Genomic DNA, 16,411 nt, shown 5'->3' on the forward strand with positions numbered 1-16,411 from the left:
ATAATTTTATACGATGACAGATGGTAACTATACCTTCCCTAGCGAGTGTTTTGTAATGTATAAAATTGTCAAATCACTGTTATACAAATATTATATTGTATGCTAACTATATTTCAATTAAATTTAAGAATACAAAATTAAAAAGCCAAGCTCATAAATACAGAGAACAGATGAGTAGTTGCCAGAGGTGGGGGGGGTTGGTGGAAGAAACTGGGGAAAGGGGTATAAATTTATTTAGAATCTTTAACCAAAAGAAAGCTGCAGTTGCCATATTAGTCAGATAAAACATTTTAAAATAAAAAGCATTACTAGAGCTAGAAGGGATTTAATTTGCTTAAAAGATATACCAATTCTAAACATATATGCATCTAATAAAGTAATTCAAAATTCATAGAACAATAAGGATAAATCATAGAAAAAACTTGTATGAGTTATGAATGTCCCTTAGGGGAGATTTCAACAAATCTTTGTTAAAATAAGAGACTAATAGGCACAAAATTCAGAATAATTATTCTTTGGTGGAGAGAGGCAGGGAGGTATGATAAAAGAAAAAAGAAAAAGTTTTATTTTGCTTAATTAGAGCAAACTTAAGATCATAAAATCTTAAACTAGGTGATGCATCCATATGTGTTGATTTGACTATATGTTTTAAAACTTAAATCTGTTATTACATATAATTTTGTATGTATCAAATATGCCAAAAGCATTTTTGTTTTTTTAAAGATTTACTTATTTATTTTAGAGAGAGAGTATGAGTGGAGGGAGGGGCAGAGGGACAGAGAGAGAGAGAATCCTCAAGCAAACTCCCTGCAGAGCATGGAGCCCAGTCCAGGCTCCATCCCAGGACCCTGAGATCATGACCTGAGCTGACATCAAGAGTTGGCCCGTAACTGACTGAACCACCCAGGTGCGCCCCCAAAGCATTTTTAAAAATACACTGGGAAAGAAGGACCTGAAAGAGATTTGTCTTATGTCTCTTTGAGAAACAAATGTCCCTTCTAGTCTAGTCTTGCCTCTCTCCATGGACCTCACTCTCTTACCTTTATCTAGAAAAAAAAAACTGTTAGCTTATAGTTGGGGTTTAAAAAGCAGTTTTTCTCATTATTGCTAGAACATTGCCAGTGTATCTAATCCAGACTCATTGCTCATAAAAATAAACTTAACTCTATTTTTTTTTTTTTTTACTTTGTCTAGATCATGTAAAAAGTCATTAAGCAGTCTAACAGGCACCTGCGTGGCTCAGTCAGTTAAGCATCCGACTCTTGATTTCTCCTTAGGTCATGATCTCATGGTTGTGAGATTGAGCTCTGTATCAGTCTTTCTCGTTCAGCAGGGAGTCTGCTTGGGATTCTCTCTCTCCCTCTGCCTCTCGCACCACTTGTTCTCCCTCTCTCTCTCTCTCTCATAAATAAATCTTTAAAAAAAATCATTATACAGTCTGAAATGTAGTGTCATAGAGAATTGGTTAATCCATATTTACTTTGCTGGGAAACAATCTTTGATAAGAATATGCATTAGGTAATTCCATCAAGACATGACTTCACCAAAAAACTTTTTAAATTCAAAATCATTTTTTCAACTTAAATGATTTTTACAAATTTGCTTTTTAAATTGATTGTATATTTGTGTGCTTCAAATTTCAAAAGGTATAAAGTCTATACAGTGAAATTTCCTTCTTGTTCTATTCCTTGGTTGGTAAATTTCCTTCCCTGGAAGTAAAAAATACATTACTGTGTATCCTTTCAGAGATACTTTGTGTATATAAGAAAATATATATAAAGATCATCTTATGTGAATTATAGCACACTTTTTATGTCATTTTGTACTTTTTTTCACTTATCAAAATAGCTTAGTGATCATTGAATATCAGTACACTTTCTCTTCTTTATATGAAAAGCTAGTATTCTACTGTACAAATATACCATAATTTATTTAGCTAGTCCCTGTTGATGGACATTGAGGTTGTTTCTAGTCAAAAGGACATTTAAAGCCAGATGTTGCCATAGGCAGCCAGGCAAATACTGATAACATTTATTTTGAATATATAGTACATTTAGAATATTAGATCCATATAAAATGTTTACTATGTAAATATGAATCTTGCCTTTGTAGAAATGACCATGCTGTTCAATTTCACGTAAATATGTATGTGTATAGCTTATATTTCAGGAAATAGCATTTTACATTAGTCTGTTTTTCTTTTCTTTTCAAGGAATATGGCACTGTTACCAGGAACATAGCAATCTTCAGGGACGGCCAAATTCTCACTTAACTATATATGACATCGGGTTTCAGACTGATATAAGCATGTACTTCCAACTGAAACAAACATGGTTTGCATTTAGTGAGTGGATTTTAAAAACTGGTTTTGTTAAATAATGAAAGAGAATCTTTGTCTAAAGGAAATCTTGGGTTGGTGTAACCTGTTAAATACATTTATCACTAATGTCATTAAAGTAAATGTGTCTATAATCTTAATAGCTACAGTAAATGGCAAAGTCATTGAGGGGAATTTATTATATAATCTAAGAAAATAGTACTTTACAATGATGTCATGCTATTTGCCTTCATCTTAAAATGATTTGGATGTGGATGTTTATAGCCATTAACTTGATATCCAAGAAAGGTGTTTTAAAAGGAAAAAACTTTGATTTTTCAAACTTGTTTTAAAAACGGAAAAAGAAAGACCAATTTTTTTCATAACAACACTTTTAAACTATTACAGGAATTGGAATAATGAGTAATAAAATAAATTTACATTTTGAAATGTTTATTCAGATTATTGAATTAGTTAAGGGTAATATTAACAGAATTTTTCAAGCAAGATGATTTCAGAGATAGCTTTAATTTTATATTCCTAAAATGGTTTTATTATAACATTCCTCCCATTTCATGTTCTTTAATCAAGATTTAAAAATAATCTCTAATTACATGTTGCTTTAAAGAAAATTCTTCATATTGTTTAAGTTAGAGAGCCAAACAAGGCAGGTTTGAGGAGGCCTGGTAAGAAGCCCAGAGGTAGCCTCGGGGGTGAGCAGTATCTTGATGGGGGCATCATGGGTCCAAGTTTGGGTCCCATCTCCATAAATGTGAAAACTTGGTTTTGTCACTTCCCCACAAGTCATCAGGCTTTCAAGGACAGGCTCATGTTATGTAACCAGTGTGCCATTTTAGTTGTTTATACTACTAGGATACCCTTCCTGACCAGAATGCTGACCTATTCCATCTAGGACACTGCTTTCCTGGAATCAAGGCATGTGGGGATCAAAATTAATAATGAGTAGCCTTTTTAGCAAAGGGCTTTGCTTTGAGAGATTTTATTCTATAGGCTCTTGGCAAGCTTGATGACCTAGCCCTGCACAGAAGCCCCGCCCCCCAGATTCCTTTTGTCCGCCACATTCAGTTTTTCTCTTTTCCTTGGGCAGTGCTGGATCAAAATGCCACATCCTTGTTCTTTGCCTTCCCACTTCCAGCTCACATGCAGATTAGCTCCCTTCATATAACAATTTTTTTTTCAAATAATTTGCAGAAAGATGATTTCATTTGTAGCCATTTCTTTTTAATTATAAAAATCAGGCATCTTGGGACTTGTATCCTCATCATTTTTCCTGAATTTGAGTGATTCCATACCTTCTCAGCAATCCACTTGCAATTATCTATCATGTCTAAAGATGATGAATCTCATCATTATGTATTGAAACCTCTAGTTTTATTCTCAGGTGGATCTTAATTACAGGTTCTGTGGTCATTCCACTACTGTCTCTTAAGGGCTTTCAAGGAAATTATTGACATGATCAGAATCCGCCACTGGAGAAGTTAAATGATGTCCTTTGAGGAAGATACAGAGTTTGCTTTTATTTTCAAGTCTAGCAGTACCAATCATTCTTCAAATGAGCCCCCACTTTCACAACCCATTTATTGGACTTTAATTGATTACTTGCTCTGTGTTTGGACAAAATTCTAGGTATCAGAGAAAAGGGCATAATGTGAAATTATATTCATTGATGGAAACACTGAAAATAAGCAGAGTTATACATATAAAAACTATCATTTTTATGAGTCTCAGATTGTGTTAGGAGATGGTTCCAATCTCATTTCTGCTATTAGTTATCCCAGTCTCCTCCTCTGAAAAGTTAGTTATACCAGCTTCTCTACAGGGTCTCAAAAAATAGATTTCCATTGTTTGCTCTTACTCAAACACAAGAAAGGAATATAGTACATAAATTCAAAGGACAATAAAATTTCTCTAATCCTTTTGGATATGCAATTTTGTAAAGGTATAAGCTTCATATGCAATGTTGTTTATCAATGCAATTTCAGAATATAAAGTGATTCTTGGTATATCTCATTTTCTTAGGTTTGTCTGAAGATAATGATTTTAGCTTAATATGGCTATACCCCATAATTTTGGACTCAGTTTGTTTTAAGAGAATCAAATATTCATGACAACATACATACATACATACATACATACATAATTTAAAAGAAGATGTAATATGTAAGATCCTCTCACATCTCTGGGTTAACTGATTTCTACTAGGAGATGTTAACTGATGTGTGCTGTGACATCAGAATCTTAGTGGTGTAACAATCAAATGAAATAATGAGTGTCCTATCACTTAAAGTGCTCAGACATGAGCAGAATAACTGTCTAGCAAAGGATGTAATAGAGCAGATTCTTTTGCAGGTGGGAACTTAAATTTCCATTAAGTTTCTTCTATAATTTCAGCTTCTATGATTAGCAGTGCTATATTTCCTTAATTTTAAGATCCAAACTTTTCACTTTTTAACATATCTGAAGTCAGGATGCATCATATAATCAATGAAAAGACATTTAATGTAGGATTTTATTTTTCGTGAAAATTTATAACTAAATTAAAGATATGTCTTTGAATTGATGAAATATAGTAATTAGGACCATTTGGTTTAAAGTAAAAAGAAACTAACTGAAGGTAGCCAAAAAGAAAAGAAAATTGGAACAAGCTGGGTGCAAGGCATTGGTACTTCTAAGAATATAGAAGCGTCTCACCAAACTCAGAAAAGCAGAAAAGCAGCTGGACTTTCAGGTGTACTTGGATCCAGGAAACAGAAAGCCAAAAGAACTCAAGACTGCCTCTCTGCTGTGTTTCTTTAATATACATACACATTATTCTGTCTTTGCAAATTCACTTATTTCACATAAAGGTGACATAGTTCATTAAGTTTATATAACTCGAAGTTCAAGAGGTCCACAAACTTCAATTCAAAACTGAAGTAGACTCCCTTAGTTCTAATCCTGAGACCTTTATTAGACAAATGGGGTTGGGTTTACATCCTGATTCCATCAATGGTAGCCATGATGGGTAGAGTCACAAAATAAAAACGTGGCAGCCAAGAGCCTGCCCTGTCAGTCAGCAAGGTCAATTAATGAAGAGGCATTGTGATGCCCAGGGTGGACAGTTCAAAGAGTTTCTTCTGTAATGATTCTCTTACTCAATGAAGTGAAAGTGAAAACATCTGAAATAGAGCTGCCTACATACAGCAGACCTTCCTTCTCTCATTTCTACAAATGGTGTGAAATGTTTCTATAGATAAAAATGAAGCCTGACCAATTGAGTTGCTCAAACTCTAGCTAAATGTTTTAATCTAGATTTCTTAGCATTTCTTGGAGATTTTGGAAATGAATTTCTAAGATTAGCATTTTGGGAGAGGTAGCACTGCTTAAATTATGGAGTGTCAGAATTGGCAGAAAAAGTCATGAAACTCAGTCCTAAATTTTTGCAGAGAAAGTTTGTTTTTTGGGTTGATTTGTATCACACACTAATTTTTTTTTCCTGTTTAAAGTGATAATACTCTGCCTTCTTGAAGTGTTTATCATCCTCATGCTGATCTTCCTCAGGGAACGAATCCGCATCTCCATTGCCCTGCTGAAGGAAGGGAGCAAGTAAGTCCCTGATGGAGAAACTCACATAATGTATATCAGTCACTCAAATCAGCCACTGCCTTTTGTGTAGATAGACTTCCCCTTTAAGACTTGTTAAACAAATCTTTCCTTTCAAGAAGACTGAAGTTCAGACTTGATGACTTATTAGAAAGGTCATGCTAACAAATCCCTCAGTATCCCCAGACCTCAATTATCATAGGATGAACTAAGGCTGAAACCTGTGTAGTGTATGTATTAACACTTTTTGAATACCAAATGTATGTTAGAATAACATGTGAAAGTAAGTGATAAAGTGCTATGTAAAAGTAATAACTTGTATTATATATTGTATTATTCCCCTGCTGAATCATATGTTAATATTGATGGTTGAGATCATTTGCAAAACTTTAAATCACCATAATTCTATAAAGTCAATTATGTGCTATTACCATTTCTATATAAGTGACAAAATTTGCTAATAGACAGAATAATTGATCCTAGGAACACCAGACTATACATTTTCTATCTACAGCTCTTAATTCAGAACACTTTATACCCAGAACCATTTTTGTTAAAAAATGCTACAAAATAAACACTAAAATTCATGCTGGGAGATAATGATACCTACAGTTTCTAAACTATTCCAAAGGTCACTTGAGGGTAATACTTTAAACTTTTGAATAATGCATGGAAGAAACAAGAAAAGCATTACTATAAAGCCAACAGACCATGCATTCTATTTAGAATGATGAAAAACTAAGTTATTAATGACCAAAGACCAAATTATTTTAAATAGTCTGTAAGGATTATTTTAACAAAATTGTCATCTATAATAAGGGTGCCACTTGAATCCATTGGTTTAAATAGTTAACAAGCAGTTTGTTAAACTCTCTCTCCTACCCATAACTGAAACACTGTCATTAGCCACTGAAAACTCCTCATTTGCTGGGTTTATTTTCTTAAATAATATATTGTACAATTCATTGTAACTTGCCCCACTGTTACACGTGTGTGTGTGTGTGTGTGTGTGTGTGTGTGTGTGTGTGAAAGGGCCAATACAACTGTGACATGTTGATAGTTTTTTTCAAGGGAAATAAGAGCTAGAATAAATTGGTATGAGATACAGGGTAAACATAGAGATGCTCAGCGTTTTGCTTAATAGCAGTATCTGGAGAAAGAGAACTTAGCTCAAATAGTGTGGTGAACAAGGTAACAAATGCAAAAAGCATCTAAGATATGCCAATGCATTGCATTAGGCGTGGAAATAGTTCCATCATAGTTCTTAGTGGTTATATCAAACAGTACTGGGTTTCCAGTGTCATATGCTGAAAAGATTATTCAAAAGTAGGAACAGGGCAACTAGGATGGTGAACATTTCAGACACCATGACTTATGAGGAAATATTAAAGGAATGATTATACTGGAGTATGAAAGAATAAGGAGTTCCTTGAAGGGCTCCTATATGGAAAAGGTGATCATTTTTTCTCCAAAAGGTAGTGGATATGAGTAACAGGCTAGCTGATAAGGAAGAACTTTCTAATATTTTGGGTATTAAGAGAATAGAATAAGCACTGTCATACAAAAGTAAGTTTTTATCACTCCATATGGTCACCAGAAACTAATGAACATATTTAAAAGATAACATAGAAGGGATTCCTGAATTAGGAAGGGATTCTCACACTTGATCAGATGATCTCAAGGTCCTCTCCAATTTTGAGAGTCTACGAATCTAAACAAAAGGAAGAACTATGATTATAATGTATCAAATCTTTATGAGTCATACAGAAATAACCAAAGAGGAGAAGGTTTAGGGTATCAAATCTTTGAGTCATACGGAAACTTGGGGGAACTTTGGGGAACTTTTGACAGGAATCCAATATGAACATTAAAATAAGGCCTCTGATTACTAAAAACAAATAACATTTAAGTAAAATTTAAAAGCCAATTAAAAATTTTAATTTTTTTAAGAAAATGCCAGAATGATCAGCATAAAAGAGTCAATGGTTATTACCACCATTCTTAGAATGGATTCATTTTAAAGCTTATTTCTGGTTTTAACAGATGAAGATTTAATTGAGAAATTATATCTGAATCATTTTGATTTTCAACTATTTGCTTTATTTCAGAGCCATTGGATACCTCCCTACTACATTAATTTATCCAGTTTTAACTTTCATTTTCCTCTCCATCTGTATTGCCTACTGGGCAGTGACAGCAATGTATCCTTTGGTAATTGACATCTTTAAACCTCAGGTCCACACTACTATTTAAGAACCAAGAGGAGTTTGTGTCCAGTGCTTTCCATCCTAGGAAGACTCAGAACATCCTAAAGGTTTTTTTTTTTTTTTTTTTTTTTTTTTGCTAAGCTCTAAAAATCTTTGTCTGCTGATTGAATTTCCCCCCAGATAGGTCATATGGTAGATTTTGTTTTGTCTTCACATATGGTACTTCTTCTTTGCAATAACCTAAGAAAATTCCTTTGTATTCTACTGTTAAGGGGCCACTCAGTGTAGCTGACCCATGTTATATTATTCCCGGTCTGAATAAATGTATGAATTAAAGGATTAGAAGTTTTTTGAAGTTAATCTCTCTGCAGGCTTTTGAGTTATTTACATTATTTTCTTGTCCATCTACTTTCTATCTACCAGTTGGAATAGTTTATCCTTAATAGGTTAACCCAGTTACTTGGCTACATCGGGGGTACCTATATACAAAGTCATATCCCCAGAAAGGACATGTAAACATGAAAATACAACCTGTAACCCAGAGGTAAGTCAAAGAAACTCTCTCTCTTTTACTTACTTCAATACAGAACTCTACTACATTTCACCTAGCAGTTGTAAAAATCATTCAGAAATAGAGACCTTAATGGGGACCACTGTTAAGAAGGGAAGGGTGGGTCAGGTGTTAGCAGGAGAGCCCTGAAATGGTAGGCAGAATAGAGACAAAGCACTATTATTTCCTGAGCCTATGGAAGAAGCAGGAATGGTCAACAACAACAGTAATAAATGTGAAATTTTAGTGGGTGCAGAGTGGAAACCATAGAAAATGAAATACTTTACAGTGCTCATTAAGGAATAATATAAAGTGATGGGATAGAAAATAGGAATAACAGAGGCACCTTGTTGGCTCAGTGGATTAAGCATCTGCCTTTGGCTCAGGTCCTAGGATCAAGCCCCTTGTTGGGCTCCCTGCTCAGCGGGGAGTCTGCTTCTCCCTGTCCCCTTCCTCCCCACTTGTGATCATGCTTTCTCTCATGCTCGCTCACTCTCAAATCTTAAAAAAAACAACTATATATTCAAAAAAGAAACTAGGACTAACTGCAGAAGTTAATGTAAAGAGTAGGACATGCATTTGGGGGGTTACACAAGAAGACAAGGCAGGGAATGTGTTATCTTGGAATGGCATTTCATACTATATTATCTGTATTTTTTTTGAGTGCAGATTTTTAATACAACTGAAATTGCCAGAGTTTGCCCTGGGGCTCAGTGTAACTTTGCTTTCTATGGTGGAAAGAGCCTATACCATCAGTATGTCCCTACCTTCCAGATGTTCAACCTATTTGTCTTTCTCTGGCTTATAAACTTCATCATTGCACTGGGTCAGTGTGCCCTTGCTGGTGCCTTTGCTTCTTATTACTGGGCCTTGAAAAAACCTGATGACATCCCACAGTATCCAGTTTTTACTGCATTTGGACGAGCCATACGGTAAGTTCCACATGGAATCCTACATCTGTCTTCCCAGTTATGTTTAGTGTGCTTATAATTCAATCTTATGCTTATATAATTCAAGTGGCAAAATACAAATGAGGACAAAGGTATGATTTAAGATTCATGGATGTCCATTGGCTATGTTTGGTTTTATAGCCACAATTTTACAGTCCCTACCCAGGCCAACATCCTTCTAAAAGCCATAGGTTGCTGAAGACAGGTAATAGGGGAGGGCACCAAAATAAAAATTAAGAATTAACTTGATTTCTCTCCATTGCTTAGCCCAAATATTGTATTTTATGATGACAGGTTTTTGGTAGCATTTTTGTAGATGAAGGACAATATAGATGTATATCATATAAAATCCTCTAAGAAGACCTTTATCAACCTGAATAAGAATGTGTAATAAACTCTTCCCTATCCTTCGGCAGATCCTTTTTACCTATTAAAATTGTTTAGCATCCTTTTAGTTAGTAGTAAAGATATTTTGACTTTGATTCTCATTTTATCTTTGCCCAGATATCACACAGGATCCCTAGCATTTGGATCTTTAATTCTTGCATTAATTCAAATGTTTAAATTAGTCCTAGAATACTTGGACCACCGTCTTAAAGGTAAGACTCCAGAATTCATCTTTTCTCAGACTTCCTGACTTCAGGGAAATATGATGACTGCAAGTTGGACTAGGGTAATGAGGATGGGGTGGTCAGATTGGGGATATGTTTGGAAGAAAAAGCCAACAGGACTTGCTGAGAGATAGGATATGGGACAGGAGAGGATGGGAGGAGAAGCAGTGGTAAAAAAAAGAAAAAAAAGAGAGAGAGAGAAAGTGTATGATGCCATTTACTAAGATGTAGAAACCAGGAGAAGCAAATTTCAAAGAAGAGATGAAAAACTGTTTTTAGTATGTTAATATTGAGAATCATGGTGGAGATGTCAGGCAGTTTTAAGTCTGAAGCTCAGAATAAGTCAGGCTTAAAATATAAATATGGGTGTCATCAGCATAAATCTTTACACATAACACATATAGTTTACAAACTCTACTTTGCACTTTATTTTATTATTAATTGCCAAAATAGTCTTCAAACAGAAAAACTAAGTTGAACATTCTCAGTTACCTGATTTTAAAACTTAATATAAAGCTACAGTAATCAAAACAGTGTGGTGCTAGCCTAAGGACAGACACATAGACCTGGAATAGAATAGAGACCCAAAAATTAACCCTCACATATAAGGCCATTCAATGGGGAAAGGACAGTTTTTTTCAACTAACATTACTAGAAAAATGGATATCTACCTACGAAAGAATGAAGTTGGACCCTTACACAATATGCAAAAATTAATTCAAAATGGATCAAAGACTTAAAACCTAAACCAAAAGTAAAACTCTTAGAAGAAAGCATAGGAGGAAATATTCGTGGATGTTGGATTTGATGAAGAGTTCTTAGCACAAGTAACAAAGGAAAAAAAAACAGAATAAATAGACTTCATACACACAAAGTTTGTGCATCAAGGAACACTAATAAGAGAGTGAAAAGACAACCCACAGAATAGGAAAAAATATTTGCAAGTCATCTACCCGATAAGCAACTAATATTCAGAACATATAAAGAGCTTCCACAGTGGCAAAAGGGCAGAAGACTAGGGGACCTTGTTTCACCTGATCCCTTGAATTTAGCTGGATGTCTATCAAACCATTCTGAACACCCATGAATTCAGCCTGAGATATAAGAAAATATATCTGGAACTCTACAAGTAGAAAAGCAACTGTTTTTTTGCAAGGTAGGAGGTGCGGGGAGATATTGGAAGATAAACGGAGAGGGGAGGGAGCCTCCATAAGCCAGCTAGCAGAAAGTGTTATAGCCCCAGAAGACAAAATCAGAACCATTAGAAATCTGCTCCAGTGAGAGACATCCCTGTCTACAAGGGGCTCAGGGGATGAAAAGGGCAGAATTCTAGATGGGTCATTGTGGTGTCAGGATCCCAGGAGTCACAGAACAGACGGGGGTGTCTGAACTGGTAGAGTGCCCAAGCAGCAGAGTGGGGAAACTGGTTATAGTCAGTGAGCCCAGGAGAGGATTCTCAGTCCAGGTCACCATAAACTGCAAGCCGAGCTGGTTGGGTGACCACTCTGCCTGAGCACTTTGAAAAGGACTGGAACATGCAGCTATTTGCCACATCCCAGAAGGGGCAAAAAGGGTGCACCCAAGACTGAGCAATAGCTCTTGGGGTGGCAGCCCTGGAAAGGACAGTAGGGTGATACCCAGCAGTCCCCTGGGAACAGTGGAGCAGGGTATGCACATGAGCCCACAATCACTCTCAGTTCCTGGGCACACAAAGGGCAGCGACACAGGTCCCTTGGACACCCACTAGGAGGATTACAGTGGCATGCACTGCAAGAGACTGTGTAGACTGGCACACACAAAAGTGAAGACTGTTTGTCCCACAGGTTTATTGAAGAGGGGAGACTGTGATCTTTTAGCTCTGGGGCTGGGGATCAGGGCATGGCCATTTTTATTCTGATCCTCTAAAGACGTGCGGAAAGCCTCCAGGGAATAAAAGCCACACAGAGGACCAACTTACACTGAGCATAGCCCCCTGGCAAGGGGCAGTGCAACTCCAACCAGGTAAAGACCTGAGAAGCAGCAGAGCAGTCCCCTCCCTTAGAAGATAATCTGGAAGAACAGGTGCAAACTAGGTTACCGATCCCACAAGACTGTAAAATTTCAGCACCAGGGGAAAATAGTATATTGAGTTTGAGATTTTTTCTCACGATTTGGTTTTCAGTCTAAAATTTTCCATTTTTTATGTTTTTAAATTGCTTTTTAACTTTTTTTTTTACATATACATTTAATAGGTATATGCTTCATTTTAGTTCTTTTTTTCACTATTCAATTTATTTTTTGTATATAGGTAAGTTTTGCTTTCTTTGCAATTTTGGGAGGTAGTGTCTTCTAACACACAGCAATTATAAAGTTAATAGTCGGGCTAGAAAAAAAGCATAAAAGACAGCAGAGGATCTCTAAGTGCAGAAATGAGATCTAATCAGGCCAAACTTAAAAATGCTATAACTGAGATGCAGTCTAAATTGGATGCTCTAACAGCTAGGGTGAATGAGGCAGAAGAGAGAGTAAGGGATCTAGAAGACAGGCTGATAGAAAGGAAGGAAATAAAGGAAAAGAGAGAAAGACAACTCAGAGCCCATGAAGAAAGGCTTTAAGAATTTAATAATGCTTTGAAATGAACAAATGTCAGAATTATTGGTGTGCCTGAGAGGGAAGGGGGAGCAGAAGGTATATTTGAGCAAATCATAGCTGAGAACCTCACTAATCTGGGGAAGGAAACAAGCATTCATGTCCAAGAGGCAGAGAGGACCCTTCCCCAAATCAATAAAAATAGATCAACACCCTGACATATAATAGTGAAGCTTGCAAATTTTAGAGAAAAAGAGAGAATCCTGAGACCAGCTCGAGACAAAGGGGTTCCTTACCTACAGAGGGAGGAACATCAGATTAACATCAGACCTATCCACAGAAACCTGGCAGGCCAGAAAGGGCTGGCATGATATATTCAGGGTACTAAATGAGAAGAACATGAAGCCAAGAATTCTTTTTCCAGCAAGGCTATCATTCAGAATGGAAGGAGGGATAAAGAGCTTCCAGGACAGGCAGAAACTGAAAGAATATGTGACCACCAAGCCAGCCCTGCAAGAAATATTAAGGGGGATCCTGTAAATGAAGAGGAACCCCAAGAGTAACATAGACCAGAAAGAAACAGAGACTTTACAGGTAATACAATGGCACTAAATTCATATATTTCAATAGTTACCCTGAATGTAAATGGGCTAAATGCTACAATCAAAAAATACAGGGTATCAGATTGGATCAAAAAGCAAGACCCATATGCTGTCTACAGGAGACTCATTTTAGACCTAAAGACACCTCCAGACTGAAACTGAGGGGGTGGAGAACCATTTACCATGCTAGTGGTCCTTAAAAGAAGGTTGGGGTAGCAATCCTCATATGAGACAAATAATATTTTAAACCAAAGACTGTAATAAGAGTTGAAGAGGGACACTATATCATACTTAAAGGGTCTATCCAACAAGAAGATTTACCAGTTGTAAATATTTATGCCCCCAACATGGGAGCAGCCAATTATATAAACCAATTAATAACCAAAGTAAAGAAACATATTGACAATAATACATTAATAGTAGGGGACTTGCACACCACACTCTCAGCAAAGGACATATCATCCAAGCAGAAGATCAACAAAGAAACAAGGGCTTTGAATGACACACTAGACCGGATGGACTTCACAGATATATACAGAACATTCCATCCTAAAACAACAGAATACTCATTCTTCTCAAGTGCACTTGGAACTTTCTCTAGAATAGATCATGTCCTGGGTCACAAATCAGGTCTCAAATGATACCAAAAGATTGAGAGTATTCCCTGCATATTTTCTGACCACAGTGCTTTGAAACTTGAACTCAATCACAAGAGGAAATTTGGAAGGAACGCAAACACTTGGAGGTTAAAGAGTACACTGCTAAAGAATGAATGGGTCAACCCAGATTAAAGTAGAACTTAAACAATTCATTGAAACCAATGAAAATGAAAACACACTGGATCAAAACTTATGGGATACTGCAAAGGTGGTCCTAAGAGGGAAGTACGTAGTCATTCAAGCCTCTCTCAAAAAATTAGAAAAATCCCAAATACACAAGCTAACCTTACACCTAAAGGATCTGGAGAAAGAACAGCAAATAAATCCTAAACCAAAAAGAAGAGAAATGATAAAGATTAGAGCAGAAAACAGTGAAATAGAAACCAGAAGAACAGAACTGATTAACGAAACTAGAAGCTGGTTCTTTGAAAGAATTAATAAGATCGATAAACCTTTGGCCAGATTTATCCAAAAGAAAAGAGAAAGAACCCAAATTAATAAAATCATGAATGAAAGGGGAGAGAGCATGACCAACACCAAGGAAATACAATTATAAGAATGTATTATGAACAACTATATGCCAACAAATGAGGCAATCTGGAAGAAATGGATGCATTCCTGGAAACTTATAAACTACCAAAACTGAAACAGGAAAAAATAGAAAATCTGAAAAGACCAATATCCAGCAAGGAAACTGAAGCCTTAATAAATCTCCAACACACAAGAGTCCAGGGCTGATAGCTTCCCAGGAGAATTCTACCAAATATTTAAAGAAGAAATAATACCTATTCTTCTGAAGATGTTTCAAAAAATAGACATGGAAGGAAAACTTCCAAACTCTTTCTATGAGGTCAGCATTACCTTGATCCCCAAACCAGACAAAGACCTTATCAAAAAGAATTACAGACCAATGTCCCTGATGAATGTGGATGCCAAAATACTCACCAAGATACTATCCCGTAGGATCCAACAGTACATTAAAAGGATTATTCACCACGACCAAGTGGGATTTATTCCTGGGTTGCAAGGATAGTTAGATATCCCCAAATCAATCAACGTGATACACCATATTAATAAAAAAAAACATATGATCCTCTCATTTGATGCAGAAAAGCATTTGACAAAGTATAGCATCCTTTCTTGATTAAAACTCTTCATAGTGTAGGGACAGAGGAAACATACCTCAATATCATAAAAGCCTTATATGAAAAGCCCACAAGGAATATCATTCTCAATGGGGAAAAAAATGAGAGCTTTTCCCTTAAGGTCAGGAACACAGCAGGGATGTCCACTATCACCACTGCTATTCAACATAGTACTAGAAGTCCTAGCCTCAGCAGTCAGACAACAAAAGGAAATAAAATGCATTCAAACTGGCAAAGAAGTCAAACTCTCACTCTTCACAGATGACATGATACTTTATGTGGAAAACCCAAAAGAACTCATACAGCAATTCAGCAACGTGGCAGGATACAAATCAATGCACAGAAATCAGTTGCATTTCTATACACTAACAATGTGACTGAAGAAAGAGAAATTAAGGAATCAATTACATTTACAGTTGCACCAAAACCCATAAGATACCTAGTAATAAACCTAACCAAAGAGGTAAAGGATCTGTACTCTAAAAACTAAAGAACACTTACGAAAGAAATTGAGGAAGACACAAAGAGATAGAAAAAAATTCCATGCTCATGGATTGGAAGAATAGACATTGTTAAAATGTCTGTGCTGCCCAGAGCAATATACACATTCAGTGCAATCCCTATCAAAATACCATCAACATTTTTCACAGAGCTGGAACAAACAATCCTAAAATTTGTATGGAACCACAAGAGACCCCAAATAGCCAAACCAATCTTGAAAAAGAAAATCAAAGCTGGTGGCATCACAATGCTGGACTTTAAGCTATATTACAAAGCTGTGATCATCAAGACAGCATGGTACTGGCACAAAAACCAACACATAGATCATTGGAACAGAGTAGACAGCCCAGAAATGGACCCTCAACTCTATGGTCAACTTATCTTTGACAAAGCAGGAAAGAATATCCAATGGAAAAAAGACAGTCTCTTCAATAAATGGTATTGGGAAAATTGGACAGACACAGAAGAATGAAACTGGACCATTCTTTTATACCATACAAAAAGATAAACTCAAAATGGATGAAAGACCTAAATTTGAGATAGGAATCCATCAGTATCCTAGAGGAGAACACAGGCAGTAATCTCTTCAACCTCAACCACAGCAACTTCTTGCTAGTCACATCTCCAAAGGCAAGGGAAACAAAGTGAAAAACAAAAATGAACTATTGGGACTTCATCAAGATAAAAAACTTCTGCAC

At 36.1% G+C, this 16,411-nt stretch overlaps 1 protein-coding gene across 15 annotated transcripts in view; it reads left to right on the top strand.

The window, feature by feature from the left end:
* Positions 1 to 16,411, top strand: part of SLC44A5 (solute carrier family 44 member 5) — a 424,280-nt gene that overhangs the window by 388,963 nt on the left and 18,906 nt on the right. For all 15 annotated transcript variants that reach the window (XM_073896502.1, XM_073896501.1, XM_073896500.1 and 12 more), the window contains 6 exons: positions 2,213 to 2,344; positions 5,824 to 5,923; positions 8,029 to 8,121; positions 8,584 to 8,671; positions 9,347 to 9,609; positions 10,132 to 10,226. In XM_073896502.1, coding sequence (XP_073752603.1) covers positions 2,213 to 2,344; positions 5,824 to 5,923; positions 8,029 to 8,121; positions 8,584 to 8,671; positions 9,347 to 9,609; positions 10,132 to 10,226 — 771 coding nt within the window. The remainder of the gene's footprint in view (positions 1 to 2,212; positions 2,345 to 5,823; positions 5,924 to 8,028; positions 8,122 to 8,583; positions 8,672 to 9,346; positions 9,610 to 10,131; positions 10,227 to 16,411) is intronic.

Source organism: Callorhinus ursinus, unplaced genomic scaffold (genome assembly GCF_003265705.2).
Source record: "Callorhinus ursinus isolate GAN/ISIS: 27379988/994484 unplaced genomic scaffold, GSC_fseal_2.0 scaffold9, whole genome shotgun sequence".
In the NCBI taxonomy this organism is placed as follows: Eukaryota; Metazoa; Chordata; class Mammalia; order Carnivora; family Otariidae; genus Callorhinus; species Callorhinus ursinus.